The 27,203-nt window shown below is 40.6% G+C and overlaps 2 protein-coding genes across 2 annotated transcripts in view; one reads left to right on the plus strand and one right to left on the minus strand.

Moving 5' to 3' along the window:
• Positions 1–27,203, plus strand: part of LOC145434831 (lutropin-choriogonadotropic hormone receptor-like) — a 509,016-nt gene that overhangs the window by 147,015 nt on the left and 334,798 nt on the right. The window lies entirely within an intron of this gene.
• Positions 23,186–25,574, minus strand: LOC145435770 (uncharacterized). Its single transcript, XM_080313046.1, has 2 exons — positions 24,563–25,574; positions 23,186–23,707 (listed from the first exon to the last, which is right to left on the minus strand). The coding sequence occupies exons 1-2, from the start codon at positions 25,328–25,330 to the stop codon at positions 23,195–23,197; spliced, it is 1,281 nt and encodes a 426-aa protein (XP_080169172.1). The 5' UTR covers positions 25,331–25,574; the 3' UTR covers positions 23,186–23,194.

Genomic DNA, 27,203 nt, shown 5'->3' on the forward strand with positions numbered 1-27,203 from the left:
TCTGGTTGAAAGACTTCATCATGTCGTTCCGACTCCTGCTTTTCTTTTCCTTTGATCGGAATCTTTTGGCGTTTTTCGATTGTGAAAGTAATACTGAACTGAATCTACAAATTACACACTGAGCTACTCTACGTTAAACTTTGTGTCATGCCATTTCTACACTACTAAGACGATATCAGTCATTGGATATTTATGTAAGATGTTGAGAATGCTTTCCACGGGTTATTCTCCATGCGAAACACCGATAGTGTAATTCAACGTAGTGAGATTTATTGGCTAAAATGCTATGCGACGGCTATGGGAAGTGCGGATCTTATATGTCTATCTACTCTAAATGATAAATGATTATGCCGCGAGTAGGAGGAATTAGTTCCCCGCATCGATATAGCTGGTGGACAACTTTATTAAAAAGAACATTACTTTCAATCAGCAATCGATCAATTGAATGTCGGATACATCTGCATTTGCGGTTGATCCTCCGACATCCACGCATAGTATGCGTTGTATGCCACGGAGTGATTTAATTTCAACGACTTACTTCCGAAACATTTGCAAAACCACATCGTTATTCCAAAACTGTCTCGTCGATTTAGTAATAGTAAGTTCTAATTATTTGCAATGACTTTGCAGTTACCAAGCGGTTCTGCCTAATTACCATTGAAACTATATAGCAGCGGTGGGCACACTGCTGCTCTTTGAGCCTTTTGACTGCGACTATTTAATGATTGCGATTCTGCTTGAGAGATTTAAACTAGTTATAAATTGATGCATGATATCACGGTTTATTAATGTAGTATTGTTTTCGTGTTGTTTCTTTCCTTATGGTTTACGTTTGTAACATTTAGGGATGTGGTTCTCAACCTTATTGGACCGTTACGGACCCCCGCGGACCCTCTCCAGTTTTCGTTAAGAATTAGCTCAATTAACAATCTCTCTTTTGTTCAAATATTACCTGTAGGCTTGTTGTAGACAGCCACCAATTGAGTTTCTTGAACATCACATCATACTAGCCTATATAAAGAAAGAGATGTACAGGATCAAGGTTTCGGATTCTAACTGGAGAGGAATCCGTGTGGTATTTCTCAAACCTGATCGGATCCGGATTCAGATTTTAGCCCGACAGCCGGATCTGGACGAGGACAGGATTATAAAATTCTAGTGAATGAATGTGACCTCATGCTGTTCACTGCGATATTTTGCATGACCTTGGAAAAGCCATGGCTTCGACTTCGACTTCGGCTTCGACTTCGGCTTTCGACTACAGGGGCAAATAGATGCTCATTACTCTATCTTGTGCAGGTTATTTTTGCATCCGGATGTTGACATTTCAGACGGAAACAGGATCCGTATTGGATCAGGCTTCCATTTTATCGCACAGGATTTGATGCGGATCGCTGAAAACCATGATCCGTCCATCTGTAGTACAAATTGGGTAGACTTTTGTTATTTCGAAGTTAATTTTGCAACGTTATTTATTGTCTGGAATATCCGCGTCTTCGATTTGAGATAAACGAGTGCCGAAAATCCACGTCCGAAAGTAATATTAACGCGTAACACTTCCGACGACATCTTTTGGTGTGGCCGCAACATGTATGGCACCAAAATTGAGAAACAAACTTTTAATGAACATATCGCATCCAGCCTATAGTTATTTTTATCTAGAAGCTCATCTTGAAGTTATTCTGGAACAGCGGTTATATATATTACAAGAGCAAATAAATTTTTGCAAACAATTATTTTCCAAAACCCCAACAAAACATGCCTAAGTAGCAATATGTTTGTATTAGTAGGTTATTGTCAATTTGGCAATTAAAATGTGTTTGCACAGTAGAATTTTCCATCTCAGACGGCCATTCTGTTTGTGTGAATCACGAAGTTTTGGAGGTTATGAGGCGAAGCTGCCTCGTGATATCCCTAACTAAAAAAAAAAAAATAGTTTATCAACAATTTTGCAAATTTGGAGGTTTCGTGGTCCCCCTGAAAATGCGTCGGGGACTCCCGGTTAAGAACCATTGCACTATACCCACAATCCTGATGGGATGTCCAGAAATAACAGCAACAAAGTGACTAATAACAATTAGCTCACCCGAAGAGTCACTCTACCGGTGAATCTGATCACATGGGCTGAAACCGGATAAATATTCGATAGGAATATGTGAAACTAATAATATTAGACGAAATTAAATCGTTAACCTGAAAATAATTTCACGTTCTGCGCGATCATGGCGGTGCTCACTTGTTTTTCATAACCTGATCACTGATCAGTCTTGTTTTCGGTGCATATAGTAAACCGATAGGAAAAAGTAGATTATTCCGGAATTCACTGGAACTGAACAGGGGTGTCCAATCAGTTCATTACGGCTATGGCCTAGAATGCGGCTGTAGGCTACATAAGTAATCGAAATGCAGCCGACAATATCAAATTGGTTGCCCCCCCCACCCCCCCCCCCCCGGTCGTTTAGCAATAAACGAATCGTGAAATCTAAGATTTCTACACGAGTACGCCAAATTGTGGAGCGATATTGGTCGCCGGCGCGACAGCAGCTGACATTTGAAGATTTTGAAAAGGGGTCCGAGCCCCTAACCCTGAATACGCCTCTGTATTGACCTCTAAAATAATTAGAAATAAATTATTCTGGTCGTGCCGAAGATTTGAAAGCAAGTTTCTGCAATTTCGATAAATTAAGCACTCAAATGAACCTCTGGCAAAGAGCCATAACTTGTACCAAAAGGCTCGAGAGGCATATATTCCCGACCTCTGCTCCAAGTATCGTTGCCGTATGGTATATGAGAGTGTACTTTGACTTATCGTAGTAAACCTCGTATTAAACCTCCATAGCTGAACAAATGCCTCTTCACATCCTTTGGTTGAGAATCATGACATATATGGCAACGGTGGCCATATAGCTCCGGTCGTTGAAGAATAAAGCGGCCGTTAAAACGTAATTCGATACAAATTGACTTGACAGTGGGGAACATGGATTTCGAATTCGCCAATCGGCCAGTAAGCAGGCAGGCAGAATAAATTCCAAAATCTCAAATGAAGTTGTCATCCCATAAATATATTTAGTAAACCAACATGAAGTAGAGACCAGGGCTTTGGAGCCGGAGCCGTGTATTTACATTGTTCTACATAAAATTCAGCCGGAGCCGGAGCTGGAGCCGGGTATTTGAATAGTATCTCCGGCTCCGACGTATTTCATAAGATGCTACATATATGAAACAACCATATCTGCTGATTTCACTTAATTTAACAGCAGACCTGAATTTCAATGCTGTGCACAGCAATGGCGAGGAGTAAAGTGCATTCTAGTGCAACTACAATGTTACCGACAATTGACAAGTATTCGTTATGTCGTCAGAAGCCGGCACGAAGGCAACCATGTCTTCGTGGCTGCATCCGATGTCACTGACGGCAGACAGACTCTAGATTACCATAGATAACTAACCTATGGGTAGATTAGTAATCTATATAGAACGGGGATGGCCAACCTTTTCGGCTAAAAATTTTCAAAGTTTATAAATGAACTAGGTCGATAATATTATTACTCGAGGATATTGCGGGTCTACCGCCTGCTGGGATCAGTTTGCAAGGACACGACTATGCGGCGTCTGGACACATCGATATCGAATGTTTTCAGTAATATGTGGCAATCATTTTGTGCTTACATTTCATCGTGGACGATCTTTCTGCGAGTGCAAACGCGAAAAGACTTTCTCGGGTAAATTGGGCGTTTTTTTTTCATTTTTAGGAGGGGGTAGGCTACCAAGCAAGAAATTGTGGGACAATTAAGCACGCAAAGCGTGAATAAAGATTTTACTACTTTTTTAGTTTATTGCAATGTACGACGATTTACTAAAATTTTGACTGGACCCTGGATCTGCCAATGCGTCGGAACTGATATTTTAGTCATCAACATCTTAAATGTCGCAGCCAGACTTATAATTTTTGGTTGGCCTTGCAAGTTCACAATCTGAGCAATTCATTTTTGATTAGATTATATAACGAAATTTCGATAATATAATAGGAAATGAATTCGCGGGCCACTCAAAGCCCTCTCGCGAGACACATTTAGCCCTCGAGCAGCGGGTTGGCCACCCCTGATATAGACAGACCAATCGATAATTTTCAGAGCCGGAGCCGGAGCTGGCGACGGAGCAGTGGTAATATTTCGGCTCCGGAGCTGGAGCCGCAGCAGGTAAAAGATTTTTTACGAAGTATAATTTGATCTGAAGGTTCTGTTCGCGTGATTTAGTGCCACTGATTTTCCGATTTTAATTTATGTACCCCTTTTCACAAGACAAAATTCGCAGATTATAAAGAAATTAATTCGAGTTTATTCACAATCATCAGAGAAAGATATTCTCGCAATATCGCTTGAGGCCTTTGAAATGTGGCTTGTCTTAAGGTTGGGAACTGTGCGACTGGCTCGTGCTGATAATTTATTGTGAGTAAATACATCGACAAAAATGAAACCCATACAAAATACATAAAATTATATTCAAATCGGACCTAATTTATCCGCATATTATGACAATCCGTCGGTCTGGAAATACGTATAGATTACCGTCGGTTCTATACATCAAGATATTTGAATCAAACCAAAACAAAAAAGGTGGTGCAGAAATATGATTGGTTAGGAATTTGTAGAGCCTGAATCATTCAATCCTTGCCAATCGTTATTATCGCGTCGCAATGACTGCAAATACCAAATTCCACGTAAAAGAACGCTTTAGTGCAGTTATTATTATATAGCTAGATTGACAGCAGTGATATGCCAAATCATTAACTATAGATATACATATATGGGTTATATGTAATTGGTATTGCATGTTGACCTATATATGACTGTCTGTTTAATGTATGAGGTGACAAGCTGACTTGAAGACCTGAAGGTCGTATCGCTGGCCACCATTTCACAGCATTACTTTCTTACACATGAAAATAAACTTCTGTCTGTTTGTCTGTTCGAAGAAAAAACTTCTACGGAGGGCGTTGCTGTTCACAGCTTTTTTTTCTGTTCGTACTTTTGCAACATAAGTTATTTGAAATAAAGTTTTCGAGGGTTGAGGAAGGGGCCTTGGTTCTGAGCACCTGGTCATATTTAGCCAAAACAGTATATTTTGCGCATTGCTGCAGGAGTCGCGTATTTGGAAACAATCTTCATTTTTATGATCTTCTACGAAGCTTCATCTCCCCGTAGTGCAGAAGCTTGTGGTAACCACCCAACCAAATTCCCTTCCTGTCTGTTTTGTTTGCGTTTCCATTCAAATTGCTGGCGACGCAGCTGCGTACCACAGGCCTCTTGTGTAGTAAAAGGCGAATAAAAGGCGAATAACCATCGTTATCGGCGTCTGCCGTTGAGAATTGTCGAAGCTTGTGAAAGGAGAAACGATCGTTTGTATTCCCGGAGTATCCGGAGACCGTCAGTCTGTATTGTCGGAGTTGGGTCCGATTTGGAAATTGCAGAATATGAAGAATTGTCGCGAATGGCCTGTATTGATCCCATGGAAACGCCCTGCACTTCAATGAAAACAGATGCGAAGAGCGGAAAAAAATCAAGTCCGGAGATACGCTTATTCCAGTAAAATATGTAAAATATAAGGAATGCTGCATGCTCATTACTCACCGATATACATGCAGTATTGTTCAGTTAGCTGCTGTACTCAGGGCGGTAACTGCCGCACCTCAAACCCCACATTTTGGGGGATGGGCGAGCTTGAAGAAGCCCAAAATTATTTCGTGAATTAGTATTAATTGTACAATATCTTTTGAAAATTCATGCAACTTTTTCGAACTTCAAGTTGTCATAAATATCTTGATTATCGGGTAGTCTCCCCTCAAGAAAAAATACGCAAGATTTATAGAAATGGACATATCGGCATTGGCCATTACTGCGCCACGACACAACAAGACATGCACCATTTCAGGCCATGTAGCATGCGACTCCAAGAAGTGTGCCAGAACGATCGACAGCGAGAAAACCTTATGCTGACCGAAAACGTCGTTATATATACAAAATACAAATGGGATTATTTGTACATAGGCGCTTAAATGACTTGCGTCAAATGTTCCTGTCTTGGCAATCCGAACCCCACAAGACATATACCATCGTGCAGGGAAAAGTTATATGCCAGTGAAGAAATACCAATTTGAAATCGTGTGATCTTTTAGTTTGGTACACTTGAGCGATTCTATCTTTTTGATATAGCAGAGAAGAGGTCACGGAATAACACCAGGTAACGGAGTCATGGCTCCGCCCGCCCGAAAATGTTTAATTATTATTTACGGGTTCTACAGTTTCAAATACACCTCAGTCAGCTCTACCGGAAAATCTGTTTACTTGAGCAGAGAGGACGAGAAATTGATAGCAATATAAAAGCAATTTCCGATCTTATTGACCGATTTTATCAAGAATTATCGAAAGTTTTCGGGCTTTGCGGTAACTCAATAAACTGTAGTCTACAACTTTAATTTCGATAATTACCCGACTAAAATTAAATGATGCGAATTTCACGTACATTATGTGATAGGTCTAGTGCGGTAGCGACCAAAATTTATACCCTTCGCGAACAATAATAAAAGTATCACTGGCGTATCCAATGCGTGAAACTCTAAATATTTCTCTAAGATGTTTGGCACGCCACTGGGTATACTATTTTGACATATTTTGACATTTTGGCGCGCTGCATACGAAAGGTTGCCGTGTGCCGGCCCCTGATTCTGACTTTGGAGCACTAAATTTTTGTATGCTGGAATCGGAGGTAAACACGTTCTTTTAGTTTTTGACGAGCATGTCGCAAAGATAAAGCATTTTAATCAAAGTCGGTCGTATGACAAAACACGAAGCACTCGGTCAAGGGAAGGCGAAGTTCAGAAAAACTGCAATCTTTGCTAAGCATCAAGGATATATTTAGGCAGCACACTGCTCGGAAGGGAAGCGACCTTTGCACTGTTGCACAAACATTTCAGAGCATTGGTCATCGAACTGCGGGGCATGTCAGAAGGGGGTTTGATGAATTTTTTCCGCGCCCGGCGCGTCTTACACACAGCTTATATTTATTGTTCTGTGTATTGCCCGACTTCGATATTTCAGACTTCTCTCATCCACAGCCATAACCTTCAATGCCATCAAATTATCCATTGGGATTGCCAGCATTTTGGTCGCACTTTTTAATATTTTGTCATATCATGATGAGGGCGGCGCGAAATGTTTCACTATCATGAAGAAAGGCGTTTAGCTAATATAGCTAAAAAAATCACTCGGCCCGTCATCTCATTTGGCCCAAGGAAGAAAATAATTGGCCACTCCTGCTATATAGCATACGGCCGTATTTTGTCGGAGAGTCGTCATGGCCCAATCTGGACGTCATATACTCATGGTTAATGTTTAGTGGGCTACTGGTGACTTCGCACCGCGGATAACGCTTGTGGTGTCCTGTTTCATCACTATATGTGTAATACGGAACAACATCATAGTCGCGCGAAGCGCGGAAAAATTTTACAATTAGAAAATATATTTCGTTGATAATATTGATTGTTTAATATATTACTGTCAAAAACTTGTATCGATTCTTGGTGCACGTGATCATATATAACGACGGAGCTGTTGGAGGGGTGTCTTCGAGAATGGAACAAAACAACAACAAAATTATTGAAGATGCGTCTTCCGGTTTCTATTAACTACTTTGTTCCATTTTTTGACCTTCCATCAGGATTATATGTATATAGTCGAAATATACATTGGAGTATCGTCCAAACGTACGAGAAAAAACTTTATTCGTGAGACGGACACGATTGCGATTTGGAATTTCCTTATGGGGTGCATAATATTCCTCTGCGGTGTGCATTTGTGCAGTGGTACTCAAATTACACTATTAAATTAAAAACAAAAAATCCAAGTCATCCTGAGTCACGCCAAGCATCAGTAACATTTTGAAATTGAAAATCTCTTGAAGATTTGGGAACCTATTATTTAATTCAAATTGCATATTGATGGCCACATAATTATTGTTTATTGGCTGTATGCGACCGTGCATCTGCAGCATGTTGGCCACATGTGGCCTGTTGAAATAAGGATCAACATGGTTGCAACGTAATTGAATGCTACATACTAATCATGGCCCGAGGGTACCGGACCACCATCTAGCACAGTGGTTCTCAAACTCAACCCCCTAGACACCCTGGCAATGCCACTGCAATGATGTACACTGCGCTATTTATAAGCATCTCGCAGTCAGTACCAATTCAATATTTTTGAGCTCTTGCGGTGCATGGTTTCCTCAAGAATCATTATAGACCAGGCGGGCCATGGCCCATTGGTGGTCCGCCATGCTACTTGCAAAATTGTATTATTAGTGAAAGTTTAGTTATATTTGTGATGTTATTATATCATTGAATTATACGTTGGCTACCGTGCATAAAAATTTTCATCCAACTGTGATGTCACCTAGTGGCACGTACTACGTCACAATGTACAAATCAGAAATGGGAGCGGAAACGGCCGATTTTGTCCCTCTGCTATATGACAACCTACGGCCAACACCAACGAAAATAATTTCGATTATATAATAACTGGAACATAATGTTGTAGTAACCAAGTATTCTGGCACTGTCATAATTCGTGTTCCCTTAAAATAGATGTGCCTTAAACTCGGACTGAACTGCATTTAATAGAGACTTACGGTACTTCTGCTGGTCGTATTATTGAAACATCATAATTGCCGAATTTGGAATTTATTATCAACTTCCCGGGGAAGTAGGCTTATACAGAACTTTAGCAACGAATGTAATGCATTGAGGATTTAGAGCAGCACGTTCATCTTCGGAGTCGGTCTAAAAATTCCCGGCCTTAACATCATTGTACAAATGTAAGAGTAACATGATTTTTTTGCATCATTGGATGGAATGTTCCGAGATCACATCTCCTATAGGAACATGACATACTCTGTACCAACAGTGAGAAAATGCTTTCTTCAATGTTCTGTATTATCCCATTCTTCAACGAGTTGGTTGAAGCGGTCAAAAATGGTAATATAATTCCCCACCATAGTGGAACAGCGGACGTGGGGATTGTATCATCATCATCATCATTGGTGTATTAGAAATTTTATCCGCTCAATGCATCACAAAAATGCGATACTGTATGCTTGGATGTCGCGACGTGAGCGGAACTGCAGATGTAGGCATACATAAGAATTATAAGATTTTCCACCGCCGTAATTGTCGCGCCCTAAACCCCATAATTGGGGCTAAATATAGGCTAAACCAGTGGTTCTCCAACTGGGGCGTGCCCCTTTGGGTGGCTTGGATGCATCTGAAGGGGGGACGAAGCTCCGGTAAACTGATAATTTTTCCGCGCCTGGCGCGATTCACCTCCATTTTATAGTTATTGCTCTGTGTATAGTCCGAATTTCATATTGGAGAATTCTCTCATCAACAGTCATAACCTTACGCGCCATCAAACTATCTGTAACGATTGCTAACATTCTGTTTTCATTGTGTGATATAACGATAAGGGGGGCACCGAATATTTCACTGTCATAAAAAGTGGGGCGTGTCTAAAAAGGTAAGAGAACCAGTGGGCTGAACTAAATCCTAATATTTCAAAAACACATGAATAGCAAATAGACTCTTCTGAAACCTGTGCTGAAACATTTCCTACACCCCGGCCGGAGTTTTATTTTTTAATCTCTGTCCACTACCGAGGATTGCTGTACCGATTGCAAAAAGAAATTTAAGTTTCTAATCAAGGGTTCATCAAACTTGATCACGCATTTGTTGCGATTTTATCGCAATCTTACCTACAATGTTGCACAAATATACTGGGGCCAGAAATTTTCGCACCCTAGCCTTTAACAAATGCAATCTAACAGTTTCCGAGCAAGTGAAAATGTAAATGCGAACCAAAATGTTATATCTCGTAGTTATCAGGAGGTTCTTTCCTTTTGCATTTATTTTAATTTTACGCATCTTATCGGTATCATCCTTATCGCTGACGACTTTACCAATTACATTCCACTATCCTCACTCAGCTCTTAGTAGCGTAATCGCTTGACTACATTTCATTGACTGTCCTGTAGCCTATTCGCTGTTAGTCACTCAAACCTTTGGCTGTTAACAGTCGCTTGAAACATTTTTCTGTGTTTGTAGATTTCAGTACTCATGACTAGGAAAAGTTCGAATACGTTCGTTTTTTTTATTAACGGGTATTCTACGTAGGCTATTATAAATAAGATTGTTGATAAGTCGCTACGGTTGTCAGAGAACACCTCTCTACCGAATCAATTATATGTTTACCAGTAATTGTAATTGTAATTGTAAATAATTACATGCTTTTAGCATTGAGTAATAATAATTTTACTTGTAATTGTAATTGATCTGAATTATCGTAATTGCTTCAGCTCTGCGGTGATTACCATGCATTGACCAGGACTATGACTTTTGGAAAAAAATTTGTACACCCGATAGAGCAGTGGTTCTCAACCATTTTGTCTTGGCGGACCCCTTTTGGCCGTCAGGAACCGGCTCGGACCCCCATTAAATTATCGTTCAAATTTCGCTCAACTATCGTGCAACCGTGATATGACTTGTGCTAAATTTGACTGTATGATATTGATAAACAGCAGCAAAATGATTTATCTTATAAATAATATCATACATTATGTAGAAATTGCATCGACTTTTATTATTTAAATGCGAATTTTGCAGGTGAATTTATTGAAAATGGCCGTGTCTAGAAAACCCGCGCATTTCATTGGATAAGAACGAGTGCTGAAAATTCATTTCCACGAGATAAGTAGTGGTGAATGTATTACAACGCTTATTCCGACGACACTTTAGTGCACCGAAATTAAGAAACAGATTTTTGAATGAACGTCCAGCCAAGCCATTTCTATCTAGCAGCTCCTCTTGAAGTCATTCTTGAATAGTGGTTAAGGGTTAAATAGTGATTAAGGGTTATGTGTTACTCGGAAGAAAATGGATCAAAACTTTCCCTTTCTAGCGACTGCTCACTAGTTTGCTGGGACTGACAACTTGTAATCTTTCGAAGTCACCCTGATTGACCTTACAACTCTAACTATTAATTTTTACACAAACCCGGACAAAACATCTTCAAATAGCAATATATGTTTGTATCATTATGCTGCTGTCACTTTACCAATTAAAATGAGTTTGCACAATAGAATGTTTCATTTCCGACGGCCTTTTTTGTAATGTGAGTCGTTAAGTTATACCAGTTATGACGCGAATTGTCTTGTGATTTACCTAATTGAAAAAAAATACAAATTATTCTATCGATTGTATGTCTCGCGGACCCCCGGTTGAGAACCACTGCCATAGGGTGTACGAAACACCCGGTTGAAGAGCCCTGGCCTAGACATTTTAAGATGGCGCATGCAGTTGGGAACAGTAAGAGAAAGTTACAAAATAACGATCATCGGAATGAAAAACTGACGCGATACACCTCTCGGTCATTGGGTGATTTTGAAGAGCATTCGGAAACTCAAATTATATCTAATATTTTAAATTACATGAGTCGATGTGCCTCTCGAAATCTGAAATAATGTTGCGGGCCAAGAAAAGTATACTGGTGGGCCCCAAGTTGGTGACTCCTGCCTCGACCCAAGATAAATTACGCAAGACGCAGAAGTAACAGAAGCTAATGGATACTGGTAATACGATATAGTCACATTGAATTGCCATTTCTTTATAAGAGAACGATTTATATCTGCTACCATAAACAGGTCGTTTCCTTTTGGCGAAGTAGACGGCATAGCAAAACTATCAAATTTCAGATGGAGCAATGGATAGATATGCTGGCATATATTAGCACGACCACGACTGTACATTTCGCATGATGACTGCGATCGGATCAGTTAACGATATCTTACATCATTTCCCTTCATGGAATGGGACAACTATCGTGCATTAGTTATATATCCTGCTATCAGTTCCTTATTTCATATTCTAGCAGCCGTACAGTATATTCAGGTTCTGCTGAGCGAGTCACTACTAGACGATATTTGTGATTCGACTGAAATATAGGTGTATTGCGATTTTAGATTAATGAAATCTCTAATGAAAATTAGTTACGTCTTGTTGTTGTTATTGATACTTATCTAACCGAGAAATGCTTCAAAACGACTGAATAAGAAAGATTTTTGCTGTGACAGACCAGTTTGAGGTCAATTAAGTATAGCAGAGTGAGCATAACTGACTGCACATATTTTTTCAATGAATAGCATAAGTATTTTGTACGGATTAAAATATATACTTGGGCAGAATTAAGACATGATTCACAACACTGCCTGAAGCGTAAAGCCATTGATGTGTTCCCCAGTTTGGGTGTGGAGTCTCTCATAACCATATAATTTTGCTACATTCCTGTTCTGCATAAACCCTCATCTTAGTTTGTTTATATTTACGGTTTTGTGCTCCATAACTCCATATTTATCATCGGTATCATCAGTGGGTGGTGAGAGAGCGCAGTGCAACAGCAATTGGTTACGGGTAGGGATGGTGTGAACCCATGAAAGGATCAGGTTCATGTTAACGCGAAACTTTTTGAGAGGTTCTATGCCCTATAGCAGGGGCGGACAACATACGGCCCGCGGACAGTTTTCCGTCTTACATCATAATGCGGCCCGCGGCTCAAGTCTTCCGAGATTCCCCACTACTTGCTTACTTCGTCAATTTTTAGTGACTGTATGTCATTATACACATGTATATGCAGCGAGCGAGGGTGGGGCTTATATACACTAGTGTTACCTTACGTCCACCTTTATTCTCCTTTTCGGGTTGTTGAAAATGTCCTCCGAGGACGCCTACAAGTCCTCCTTTTTAAGATTTTGTCCTCTTTTAAAAAATTTTTAGTTTAAACACAGGACAAAATTCGACCAAGATACCATAAAATAGCACCGAGTTGACGTTCAGGCGGTACTGGCGGGTATTTCGGGAGCTGAGCGATAGTTGACCCTATTTTGTGTTTTTAGTTAAGCGACTGCGAAGTGAGAAAAATTGACGAATTTTTCAGGATTTTCCACCGGTATTCCAAGTTTGTAAATTTTGACAAAGTGTCCTCCTTTTCCAATTCCCAAATATGGTAACCGTAATATACGCGTGACCCTAATGCCATTTCTGGTAATCATGGAGTTTGTCGATTATAATGGTCATTTACGCCAGGCCGATAATTCTTATTTTTGATTCCGCAACTGTCGACTTGTAGCACTGCACACTTCTAGGCTTCTGTAAGACACCGCTTATGCCAATGCAAGGGGGCCCCAACTCAACACGGGTCGGGGCCACTTTTAAATTTCGTAGAGGCCGCGCGCCGCATGAATTCAAATATCGATATAAAATAGGCCACACAGTAAGACAACCACGCTGTCTTGTCACCTACTAAACCCCAATGAATTGAAATCTTGGTAAATTTGGGGTACCAGGCTTATCGAACGCCTTGAAATCGTAATTAAGGATTGCACGATGTGTTGATTGATCAGAGAGAAGCCGACATGGTGGTTTATTTATGACAATGCTGTTCTCAAATTCACATTGTCTTCGTCATTATTGGCGAGAAATGGCTTTGAAGTTACATTGCCGTCGTTATAATACATTCATTAACTACGATATATTCCTTGTATATGTGGATAAATGGGCGAATAACGTATCGATCCAGCAATCCGGCACGCCAAGTTCTTAATTTTCCTATATCCGGCCCGCCGACTGGAGAAGTTGCCCGCCCCTGGCCTATAGGGTGTACGAATCACCCGGTTGAAGAGCCCTGGCCTAGACATTATATTAAATGTAGCGCATACAAGTTGGGAACAGTAAGGGAATGTTATAAATTAACGATTATTTGACTGATAGGTTGACGCGATGCACCTCTCGGTCATTGGTAAAGACGCGGCGATGTCGATTCCTTGTTATCCGTATCTCCTCTTTTGATCACGTGTTGCTGTTATCGTCAAATACACTTTCTAGTGAATGATGGTTGTAGTGAGCGTGGGGAAAGAAATAAGGGATATTTGAAAACTCAAAAACTATATCCAATATTTTGAAATACATGAGCAGATGTGCCTATCGGAATCTGAAATCATGTCGCGGGCCACGAAAAGTATCCTGGTTGGCCGCAAGTTGGTGACTCCTGCCTCGACCCAAGATAAATTACGCGACACCCAAAAGTAACTGAATCTAATAACTACGAGATATACGATTTCGTATAAATGAATTACCATTTCTTTATAAGAGAACGATTTATATCTGCTTCATTAAACAGGTCGTCCCCTTTCGGCGTTTAAAATAAGACATAGTCAAAGTATCAAATTTTTTGTGGAACAATGGATAGATATTCCGGTATATATTAGCACGAGCAGGACTGTACATTTCGCAGGATGACTGCGATCGATTCAGTTAACGATATCTTACATCTTTTCCCTACATGGAAAGGGACCAACTATCATGCTTACTTATATATCCTGCTATAGTTCTGGTTAACGCTGTTTATTTCATATTTGAGCCGCTGTAGGCTACAGTACATTCAGGTTCTGCTGGGCAAGTCACTACGAAACGATATTTTTGATTCGAATGAAATATAGGTGGATTGCGATTTTAGCTAAATGAAATCTCTAATGAAAATTAGTTAAGTCTCTTAGTTGTTATTTATACTTATCTAACCGAGAAATGCTTTAACAAGACTGAAGAAGAAAGATTTGTGTTGTGCCAGATCAGTTAGAGGTCAATTAAGTATAGCAAACTGAGCATAACTGACTGCACATATTTTTTTCAATGAATAGCAGAAGTATTTTGTACGGATATAAATATAGAATTGGGCAGAATTAAGTCATGTTTTACTGCCCTGCCTGAAGCGTAAAGTCATTGATGTGTTCCACAGTTTGGGTGGGAAGTCTCTCATAACCATATAATTTTGCCCCTATCCGGTTCTGCATAAACCCTCAACTTCGTTTGTTTACCTTAACGCTTTCTGCTCTATAACTCCATATTATCATCGTTATTGTCAGTGGGTGACGAGATATCGTCATAAATATTGACGTTTTAAACATCGCCAAATCTATCAACTGTGGCAATCAAATCATATAATAATCGCATAAAATAGAATCCGTCGCTTTGCCAACAATTTCGACGAGGACTTGCAAGTGAATATAAGCTTACGCCTTATCGGTCTAGGCCAGACCGTACGATATATTTGCCGTCTGAGTATTGCGACGTTGATATTGGGTAGAGTGTAAAACTTGTTTCCATACTTGCTATTTCAGATATTACCCCATTAGCAAGTTACAAAGCAGTAGCCAACACCCCGCAATCTAACGGATTTGGTTCTTGTGATACGATAAACACATGGAAATAAGATTGACCTCATACGCCTGATACCAGGGTTGTAACCAAGTCACAAGGCTCCGAGTCACAAGTCAATCTAACTTTTATAGTTTTGACTCGAGTCAAGTCGATTCATTTCATCTCACCACCGAGTCAAGTCCAAGTCAGTTAGCAGAGGGTCGAGTCCGAGTCATGGAATTATGACTCGAGTCCGAGTCCAAGTCGTCGTGTTCACTGCTCAGCTTCCAGATAGTGTATTGGTAAACCCACTTATTATATAACTCTGTTTGGTGATATCGAACGGTTCGCTTTTAAAATAGACCAATTTCCTCACTTTTAGCAATTTCTGGTCGCATTTTCAAGTACCAGTACCAACAGACGAAATCCCAATAGTGTGTTGACTTCGGAATTACAATGAAATGTCGGTCTTGGCCGTCTAAGTCTCGAGTCAATGACTTGGTTCGAGTCATGCGCAATGACTCGAGTCCAAGTCGAGTCAATACACAGATTGACTCGAGTCGAGTCATTTCCGTATTTTGAAAAAATGACTCGAGTCAAGTCGAGTCATTAGAAAATCGTGACTCGAGTCGGACTCGAGTCGAGGAATGACTCGAGTCATTACAACCCTGCCTGATACATTTTTTACATCAGATAACGATATCAACTTCGTCGAGTGGTTGAATATGAATCATTCGCTGGCTGCAACATTTAGTGTATTCCGCTCTTGATGTTGTGTGATTAAGAGTCAATCTCACAGCAGAGATTCACTAATTATTCGAGCAAACTTTTGTACTAAAGCAAGTAAAATTTTTAGATTGTCAAGGTGCATGGTCATTTATTGCTGATTTTATTTTCATGCTGCCAACACCATGCAGTTGAAATGCAATAAATTTCAACCAAAGATCTTATAATGAAGTGAAAATTGTAATATATGAAAAATGTTCCCAGTGCTGAACCTACCAAGGCTCGTTTGTAAACGTGAACCTATAAATTTCAGTGGTTCACTCACAGAACGAGAACGTGAACCGCACGTTCACACTATCTCTAGTTGCGGGTTCGAGTCCAACCGAGGTCTAACTCCAAAATTCCCTCCTAAGTGTTGGAGGTTTATCTAGGTCTCTCCTCGCTATTTCATACGTGTGAGAGGTAGTCTATTTATCAAAGTTTGCGAAGTTGCATGTATAAAAAATAGTAGTTGGGTATGGCAGGGTTGATGGATTCGTGTATATTTAAACCTAGGCTTGGTTTTCCGAACCATTGCGCGTGTTATGTGGGTGTTGATTTCATATACTTCATTGTCATCCGAGATGAGCGTCGTCCGTCAACTCAAGTCTTATCTTACGCTCCAAAATCGCTGGAATTTATATCACGAAAAATCAGTATAAATTTGCGTTCAGCAACTTGCAAATGTGAATCTGTAATGATGGTATTTACTACTATCCTCATGCCTTGCGCTAATCGAACAGTTATTACGAAAATATGATGATAGTTTAGCGAAAGAAAGTAGAAAGTCAATTTGACGTCATTTTTTCAGCCAGTCGCAGGCTCAGACGGCTGATAAACTGTATGTCTGCCACTACACCAGCTTCCAAACCAAGCTTTTGGTCACGTAATAATTATGGTGCCAAAATATTTATTCACTACCGCTTGTGAGAACTACGATTAGTCATGCGTCGTACGTTAAACAAGTTTTTACAATTGCGTCGCAACTACGAAAGAACTTCAATTCCGCATTAGGTTTATTCGAATTATTCCACGTCAGAAAAATTAACAATTATTCACGATGTTCTTTCGCCCTCATCCGGATTTTCATTCGCACCACCGTGATTTGCATTGCAATTTTGTTCATTCACACAAGTGCGAACCGTCACACTGGTTGTAAAGCACTGTACTATTCAATTGGAAATTTTATTCGGAAACTATATATTACAGCATTTGTTAGATATTTTGCCGGTGAATGTTTATCATTGAAATGCAATCCGTTTCAAATGGCGCATTCGTACCCGAGATGCGCAATTTGATATCAACGAAAGATGCATTCTTGTTCTTAACTGAAATCGGTATCGACACCATTAAAAAGGGGCATGTATTAATACGGCTTTCAATATACCGGTTACAATGACGTGCGGATATCCTTAGTACGGTCAAAATATACTCACACGATCCTTGAAAAGTATATAGCAGCATCATTAAAACTGTTCGTATGAATATTGAAATCTTTGACGAATTTATTGTAAAGTGCTAAAATAATATATAATCAGGTCCTTACATTTCTATGCGGATTTGTACCGCAACAGATTGTATTCAGGCAAGCTTTCATCTTCAACGAATATAACCTTTTTTTTTTTTGTGAAGATTTCCAACATGTCAACTAACTTCAGAAAAATGGAACCTGTGGACCCCATTGTATGCTGTCACTTGCTCCATCCCTATCTCTGTCCGCGTCTGTCACAACAGTTGGGTTTACATTGATTTTTTTCAATATGTTGGCAACGACTATACACTGTTTATTTTGCAGCAGGCGGATCTTCTTTTTTTGATCCCTGATTTTACAACTTCAACGCAGCCCACTTTCGCTTTATCCATACACCGCTCAGGCTGTTCACATGGCGAGAATGTGCCTATACCAGCGTTTCCCAACTCATCGCCCCTTATGAAGCTCGGTCCAAATTTTACGCCTCCGTATTTACGGATTCGAATGAGGGGACGTATGTACGTGAAATTTATTCACCTAATTCCGATTGCTGGGGTAAATAGATTAAAGAAAGGTCATTGTTACGAGATTGTGCTCAGAAAACCGGCTACCGTGACTACTTTCCGTTGCGTTGGCGTTTCTTAGTCAATGGTCACGTGATATCTAGAGTAAGCCGTCTTTAAGTGCATTTGTTTTACCACGTCAATTTGTTACATGTCACTGGACGTTGCAACATTTTCGTCCATATCGCCCCCTTCGTTGTTTATCGCCCCACAATCGACCCCTTTGATTTCTCAGGCTCCTTTTTTCGCGAAATCGCATCGATCGCTACGCTATCTGGTCAATATTTTGGTACATCGCTGCGCTTCATGAAATTTATTCATCCAGCCATGATTTAAACAGCCGGGATCACTATAAATTGTTGATCGCAATAAATCGATCGCGATGTGACATTGTGCAAAATGTACAAAAACAGCAATATCATACCCGCGCTGTTGCGTTACCAAACCCCTCTATGATAATTTCCTCTGCAAGCGTTTACCGAGGGGGGTGGGCAAACTACGGCCCGCAACACCGTTCTGTGCCGTCCGCGAGAGTCTGAAGAAACGATTAAAATATATTGATAAAATGCGTACTAAAAATGAAAATATTGCAGGGACTTGATTAAACTTTTTCTTAGTATATTTCACCACGATAATTCAAGACAGTGATTCTCAAACTGGGGGCACCCCCTTGGGGGCGTGAAAGCATCCGAAGGGGGTGCGAAGCCAAGCTGAACTGAAAAAAAAATGTTCTCGTTACGCGCGATTTACATCCAATTCATATTTATTGCTCTGTATTTAGTCTGAATTTCATATTTCAAAATCTCTCATCCACAGTCGTAACCTTCCATGCCATCAAAATATCCATTAGGTGTGCTAGCATCCTGGTTGCGTTTTGTGATATGACGATATCGGGGGGGGGGGGGCGCGAAATATTTCACCACCATAAGGGGGGGGGGTGTCTTAAAACGTTTGAGAACCACTGTTGTAAGGTCAATACTTCCTATATTTTTATTGTTTAATTTCTGTCGCGGCAGCCCGATCTCAAGGCCCACACAGTTTGAAGGTTTCCACTGCTAGACAACACAGAAATCCTAAACGAGACAGACATAATTCGGATCACGAGTCGGATTTCAGATTGGCCCCTCCAGTATTAATTATTTCAGTGATGTGCTTATAAAAAACGATTCGCTCAAGTATTAGGTAGCTTTGTTCTGTGTATGCGTAGAATTGGGGTATTATTATTTTATCTACATCTCTGTGTTTGAAGCTAACATGCTTGTGATGCTGTTAGTATTGTATGTCCTGTAACTGAACCAAAAGTGGAATCAGTAAATCTATGAGCAGATCGCTGCTCACAGATTTAAATTTCAATCCTGTTCTAAGAATCGGGACAACCGACTTTCATCTCTATAGTTTTGACAAATTGGTTATTGTGGTCGACCAGCGTATGACATCTCGCCGCTATGTTTCTGACGCGTGTACTATTTTATCGCAGCAATGTTTGGTTTGTTTTAAATAAGCACATATATTATCTCCATGTCCTCACTATACAATCAAATACCAATATTGCGTTTTGGTTTATTACCCCAATTTTATATAGTGAGGCCCGCGAATGGATTTAGATGTTGAATGCGGCCAACGAGCTCAAAACGTTTGCACAGCCCTGGTTTACCGATTCCGCTAAATCGCATATAACACGTGATTTCAAACGCTGGAGTAACGGAATGTCTTCTTATCGTTATAACATGCATGAAAACCAACGATAAGTGAATGAGGTTGATGTGAAATCAATACTGAAAACGATTTGAAATATCTGGCGAATATCAACCAGGTAGATTTGTTGACACGACAAGGAAATTAATGTAATAAATCTACGACGATTTGTGGGGGCGAGTGGCTCAGTGTGCTCAGCGAAAGTGTCACGACAGCAATGGTTGTTGGTTCGAGTCTCGGTTCTACCAAGTTTCTGTGTGTCGTAGGTTTATCTGGGCAACAGAAAGTACGGTGAGCTGAAATATGAATTTGTCATTATTGGTCCAGTCTGTGAACATCATAAAACGGCGAAGTTTGAATCACAGCTACAGCGACGCATTTGAGAATTGAAGAGAGACTAGATCAGTGTTTTTCAACTTTTTCTGTCTTCGCGGACCCCTTTTCAACCGTCAAGGACATCCGCAGACCCCAGAAGTATTAGTTCAAATTTAACTCAATCATCGTGAAATGGTCATCGGTGAAAATGATATGTGTAGGCTAGTGATAAACAGCAGCAAAATGACTTTACTGAAAAATAACATACTATTTAGGTAGAAGTTTGTTTGACTTTTATTCGTTGAAAGTGAATTTTGCAACTGCATCTCTTGAAATACGTGGTGGTGTCTGGAAAATCCGCGCCTTTGAAAGATAGGTAGTGGCGAATGTAATAATAACGCATAACGGCTCCGGCTAGACTAGTGGTTCTCAACGTGGGGCGCGGGAGGCTCTCAGGGGGACGGGGAGTTAACAAAGTCTGTATGAATTCTGACTAAATATGTGTTTCACAAACATTCTGAAAAGACGATTGTTGAAGATGAAAATTATTTCGTAGTCAAGAAAGCTCGCCCAATTCAAACCCCAGCAGTCGCGATCAACGAAGTATAGGCTGATGTCAACTACATTTGAGCAACTTTTTGATATTTATTTTTTAGATTTTCCCACGTGTCAGTCATTCATTACTTCATAGCTTTGTCAGTAGCCTAATGCTCGCTGCGCTGGGTAGCTGTTGTTAATAGCTCGCGAACTGAACTGCCTAGAACAGACTTAGATGCAATATAGGTTGCCCCGTTTCGCCCTCAATTAGGCTACTCTAAATCATCACAATTTAATTCAATTCCAAAACTGATCAAATTTAGCATGGTAGTGCAGAACAACGCCGTACTCTCTGTAGTCACTACCAGCATAAGGATTTGTCTCAGTGCAACCTACCGTGAACTAAATTGATGTCCTGTTCAATGTGTTTTGATATTTTTCGAACAAGTTCGGGGAAGGACTCCGTCGTCGACACCTAATTCAATTAGTATGTGTTGGCGGCCGTAGACGTGCAAATTGAAATTACGAATTCACTCCCGAATTTGTGAGAGATTTAAATTAATCTTGAAATTTTCTTCGAGCTCCGCGCAATTCAACATTACCTAATTTTTCGATTTTAATATAGTAGCGCCCTTCTCAATCTGAGGCGGAATCAGAATCGTGCGCTCCTTGTGAAAGAAATTTGTTTATGTTACATTTGTACGATTTCAATATATTTCCACTATTTCCACTACCTATACAATCGACAGTCCTGATAGGGAAGGGGGTCAGGTAATAACAGCATGCAAGAAAGTGACTAATAACAATTGGCCCACCGGAAGATGCATCATCATTTATGTCGTACCAGTAAACAGAAAAGACTCTTGTTTCGTTGGCTTTTACTAACTTAAATCTCGGCATCAAATAGAACAGTAACAGTAACAGTAACAGTAGCGATTTAAGTAACAGAGGAATTAGAAACTAATGATTAGAAAAGCAATGATTACATGATGCGCGATGGCTTGAATACAAAAGAGTATTATACGAATCACCACAATCTCCCCCACCGAATAAAATTAAATACAAAATTGACATATCAGCACATCAAAATCAAAATCACTTTACACGGTCGCCGTACCATTCCGGACACTTTCTAACTCTATTAGATCGGCGCGGCATTGGCGTATGCGACGAATTGTCCTTCATTAGAGATGTCTCATTCTCGGGCTCTTTATCACCCGATGCCTCGGCACGATCATTCGATGTCGGAATGATTTCAGCCCTTGACGTATCGGCTCTCGCTCCCAACTTCTCCACATCGATGGTTGGGTTCGGAGCCAAGTCTCTCACGGACACGGTGGACTCTCTTCCATCTTCGTGGCGTATTAACGCGTACTTAGGATTCACATCAAGCAGCTCGACCGGATCGCAAAGCGGTTCAGACTTTGAGGATCGATGGAAACGTCGCAAGAGTACGGAGTCGGCGAAAAGTAACCAATCAGGAATCGAGGGTCCAATCATCGAGCGTCTAGGAAAACCAAAAAATCGTTCATGTGGTGTCACGTTAGTAGCTGTACAAAGCAGCGATCGCACGCTATGTAGCGCATCATTCAACACCATTTCCCACGCAGATTCCGGCAGCCGCTCCGTAGCAAGAATCAATTTGATAGTTCTCCAAATCGTTTGGTTGACGCGTTCACACTGAGAATTACCAGTGGGGTGATACGGAGTAGACCTGCTAGTAGCGACACCACGTTTGGTTAAAAATGTAATCAAATCTCTGGAGATAAAAGAGCTTCCTCTATCGCTATGGATATATTCGGGAACTCCTACGAGCGAAAACAGCGTCTTCAAGTTGCGCATCACGGTTGAAGTTGACATATCACGACATGGAAACACAAAGGGAAATCGACTGTATTCATCCACAACAATCAATAAAAACCTGTTTCTCCCAGCCACGGGGCCTTTGAAGTCCATACTGATGCGTTCCCATGGGCGAGTGGCTCTGACAAGTTTATGATGCTCGTTGTTGTTGAAAAACCTAGGCTTCAATTCGGAGCATTGTCTACAGTTACCACAAACCTTTTTGACGTCTTCCATTGAATGGGGTAGGTTTTTAGATTTAACAAAATGACCCAACCTACGGATGCCCGGATGTCCCAAAATGTTGTGAAGTTCGCGTAAATCAGTGGACAAAGCCGTTAGACTGCAAATCCGAGAGATAGTGTCAGGCGCAATATTTTCTACACCTGGTCTGTGAACAATTTCGTATTCGAAAACACTAAGTTCCAGCTTCCACAGTGTCAATTTAGTATTTTTTATTTTACTGCGATGCTTTTTCTGAAAAATGAACGACAGGGCCTTTTGGTCAGTTATCAATCGGAATTTACGACCATGTAAAAGATACCCCCACTTTCTTATAGCATGCATGATTGCGGCTGCTTATTTCTCGACAGCAGGATAATTTAGTTCACTTTTAGAAAATGTTCGCGATGCAAATGCCACAGGTCTACCTCGTTGACTGAGAATAGCAGCAATAGCGTTGTTAGACGCATCACATTCAATTTCAAACGGTTAAGATTCGTCAATATAACAAAGCGATGATTTTATCAAGTCTTCCTTCAGAACATTGAATGAGGTCAGGGCAGGCCCACTCAGTGGAAAAACTGAATTGCTAAGCATTGGTTTGATTTTATCAGAAAAGCTTGGAATCCACTTTGAATAATATGCGAACATACCCAAGATCCTTTTCATCTCTTTATCCGATTTAGGGGGTGGCAACTCAATCAACGGTTTCAGATGATCTGGGTCGGGTTTAATGGATCCGTGCGACACAAGATGGCCCAATAGACGCAATTCACTCACGGTATAGACGGATTTGTCCTCGTTCAACGTTAGTCGACAATCAGATGCGGCTTTGAGAAAAGCTTGAAGTCTCTCGTCATGTTCCGCGGCATCTTTACCGAATATAGTGATGTTGTCCAAGTAAGCCAGTGTCCCCTTCAAACTGTGGTCGTCGATGAACGAATCGATAAAACGTTGGAAAGCAGCCACTCCATTGGTGATGCCGAAAGGCAACCTGCAAAACTGATAAAGGGAGCCGCAAGCTTCAAAGGCGGTAAACGGCTTGTCAGATGAAGATAGCGTAACTTGGTGATAAGCCGACTTCAGATCAATAGTCGAATATACTTTACCTTTCGACACTTCATTTACGATAGTCTCAATTTTTGGCAAGGGGTACGCATCAAGCGGAGTATACCTGTTTACGGTTTGCGAATAATCAATGACAAGTCTTCTCTTGTGCCTGGAATCCTTCGTAACTAATACTTGAGCACGCCAAGGAGAGCGAGAAGGCTCAATTATTCCTTCTTCGAGTAAGCGATTAACTTCGTCTTTGATGAACGATTGATCTTCGCGACTATAATTTCTTGACGGAGTGGCGATAGGCTTGCAATTGGAATCTAGGAACCGAAATAGCTGAAGAGGTTCTGCCTTAGCAGGGGACAAAGCGCACGATCGACTTTGTATTGTCAGCGGTTCTTCGTTTCCGTCAAACTCGAAGATGACTTTCCTGTGCTTCTTCATGAAATCATGACCAAGAATTACATCAGCGCACAAATCCTTAACCACCCCGAATGTGATACCCACATAGTTTCGAGATAGCATTTCGAAAGAAATAGTTAAGATACCGGATACTTCAGCTGTCGCTGTCTTGGATGCGAGTGATATGGTGGTGGGCTGACCTTGTGGCAAGAATCCTAGTTTAGTAGCTAGCAACTCGTCCATATAATTTTCGAAGGAGCCTGAGTCTAAGAGAACGCCCACAAGTAATTGATTAATTTTAGCTGTGCATGACGCACGCCAGAGACAATTTGGAACTCCGGCTAGAAGCATGCCGGCGGTCGCTCGGATGTCATATGAACGAGGAGGGGATCGACATACCTTTGCAAAATGCCCCTTTCTTCCGCATTTCAGGCATTCGACATCCTTTGCAGGACAATATCGCTTGTCTGCCACATGAGATCCGCCGCAGAAGATACATTTGCGCAGTAATCTCGGTGCTCCAGGCTTTTCTACAGCGGCGCTAGAATCTGTCCCGTGTTCCTGATCTCTTTGCCGAACTGCTGCAATTTCCGCAGAAGCGACGGTGTCAGACGAAGGAGTGGTGACATTGTAAGAGCTTGCGAACAACTGGGCTCTTTCCAATGTGTCCGCAGTCTGGAATGCTTTTTGCATAGTTAGTTCATCGCATTCCAGTAATCTCTGTCGAATTGCAGGGGACCTCAGCCCAGTGATGAAAGCGTCTCTTACAGCTTCCTCTTTATGCTTTCGAGCATTAACGGCCAAAAAATTACAATCTTTGGACAATGCCATCAATTTCCTAGAAAATTCTGACACGTTAACTCCGACCTCTTGCGTTGCAGTTGCTAACAGATGTCGGGCGTAGACTTCGTTTTTCTTCTTTTTGTAAAGGGACTGCAGCTCGGTGATAGCAGCATCGTAATTATCAATTTCTTCAATAAATGAGAAGACTTCAGGTGATAAATAACCTGACAATATAGCAAGCTTGTTTACATCAGTTGAAGGAGCAGTTATAGCTTCGATTAAACTCTTCAACATCCGCTCCCAATGAGAGAAGATCTTTACACTATCTGCAGAGTCCGGTAGAACGTCCAACGTTGGAACTTTAATATACTTCTCTCCGGACATTACTACAGGCGATCTATCTCAAGCAGCGAGATATAATTTAAGTTAGTAAAATTGTCGTACCAGTAAACAGAAGACTCTTGTTTCGTTGGCTTTTACTAACTTAAATCTCGGCATCAAATAGAACAGTAACAGTAACAGTAACAGTAGCGATTTAAGTAACAGAGGAATTAGAAACTAATGATTAGAAAAGCAATGATTACATGATGCGCGATGGCTTGAATACAAAAGAGTATTATACGAATCACCACAATTTATAACTTTTCATACATTTTTGAAAGCACTACCTCCATAAACTCTACCGGTGGATCTGATCACATGGGCCGAGAATAGATAAATATTTGATAGCGATCTATGACACTGCTACTATTTAATGCAGTGGTTCTTAACCTTTTTTGCTCCAGCGCCCCCTTTCAAATAGTTATCGTGCTCCAGCGCCTCGCTCCACATACTGCAAGGACTGGTACTTGTCCTGTGGGGTGCAGATTGCGACTACATGATAATGCGGCACGAACGATTTAAGTACCTACGGACGATTAGACTTATATATACATCGAAGTTCACGCTCAACATAAGGGAAATCCTCTTCAGCTAAGGATTTCTCGCTGACGATCTTTTTGACACATTTCTCGGAGTTCCATATTCTCCGGAACTTCATATGTATACGTGCATCGTGGCGTGGTAATGACCGACGCCGAAATGCCTATTTCTATAATTATGCGTACAATTTTAATTATTACAGACAATTAAAAAAAAAAAAAATTCAGCCGACCCCATAAAATTGTTAGGCTGTCAGTTGAGATGACGTACACCAAATTTTGTTCAATTCCAACCAGTAGAAGCGGAGTTATTTCATTTTTTCGTTGATAATCCACGGATTATCCTCGATCCGCTTCTACTAATTGGAAATGACTCAAATTTGTGTTGCATTGTCTTTGAAGACAGCTCAACAATTTCATGAAATAAAGGTAAATTTTTAATTGGATTTGCTGAGTCCTATACTTCTTAGAATTGAACCAAATTTGGTGTGCTGCGTTTTTTAGGGTAACTTGACAATTTACTCAGTCAATGGTTGGAATCCGGGGGAAAAAGTTATTTTTGAACAGCCCTAATGTTCATTCACCGAAATAATTTAGGGCACCCTCGGAGCTAACCGATTGGTGGTTTGGGTTGTAGCAGTTTCGGTCTTGGCAAGAGGTCAAAGTTCAGTCGGTCTTTTTGGGACTTTGGTATTGGAAATATTTCGCCCTTTAATCGCGCTCGAGGACCATTCGACTATAAGAAACCATGTAATAATTGTGTGTGGCATATTCAGGGTCAAATCAAGTTTGCTCTATCAACAATCGGGTACGGCCAGACACCCTGCGGTTCGAACCCTCCAGAATTCACATCGCCGTCGTGCTTTGTGTAACTATAATTAAGGGAACTGAGAATTGGATGCCTATATCTGCTCACATTGAATTTATTACTGTGCCCAGTTATGTATATTGGCATGAATGTATTCCAAACAAATCAACTCAGTTTATATAACGTTCACGAGATACTATCATCCTTTTTGATACGATGAAGAAATATTCTGACGATTTAATTTGGTAGCTCTCAAATACAAGTATATTTAGTTATTCATTTCGTGCACAAAGCGTTAAGGGCTCTCACTCTCAATCAAAAGTGATATACAGTGCCTCCTTCTTCGATTTTCACACACTGTGCGCTGCGGGATATAATACCTAATTCGAAACATTTTGTTGAAAATAATCCTAGCAAGTGGGACGGCAGTGTTTTAAATAACGGGAAATTGGTGATCTAAAGTACGCGCAATTCGTTGTTTATGAATTATAATAACCAACTATACATTTATGTAAACATATGTAGCAAA

This window comes from Botryllus schlosseri, chromosome 3, assembly GCF_051294905.1.
Source record: "Botryllus schlosseri isolate E-star chromosome 3, Bs_hap1, whole genome shotgun sequence".
NCBI classification, from domain to species: domain Eukaryota; kingdom Metazoa; phylum Chordata; class Ascidiacea; order Stolidobranchia; family Styelidae; genus Botryllus; species Botryllus schlosseri.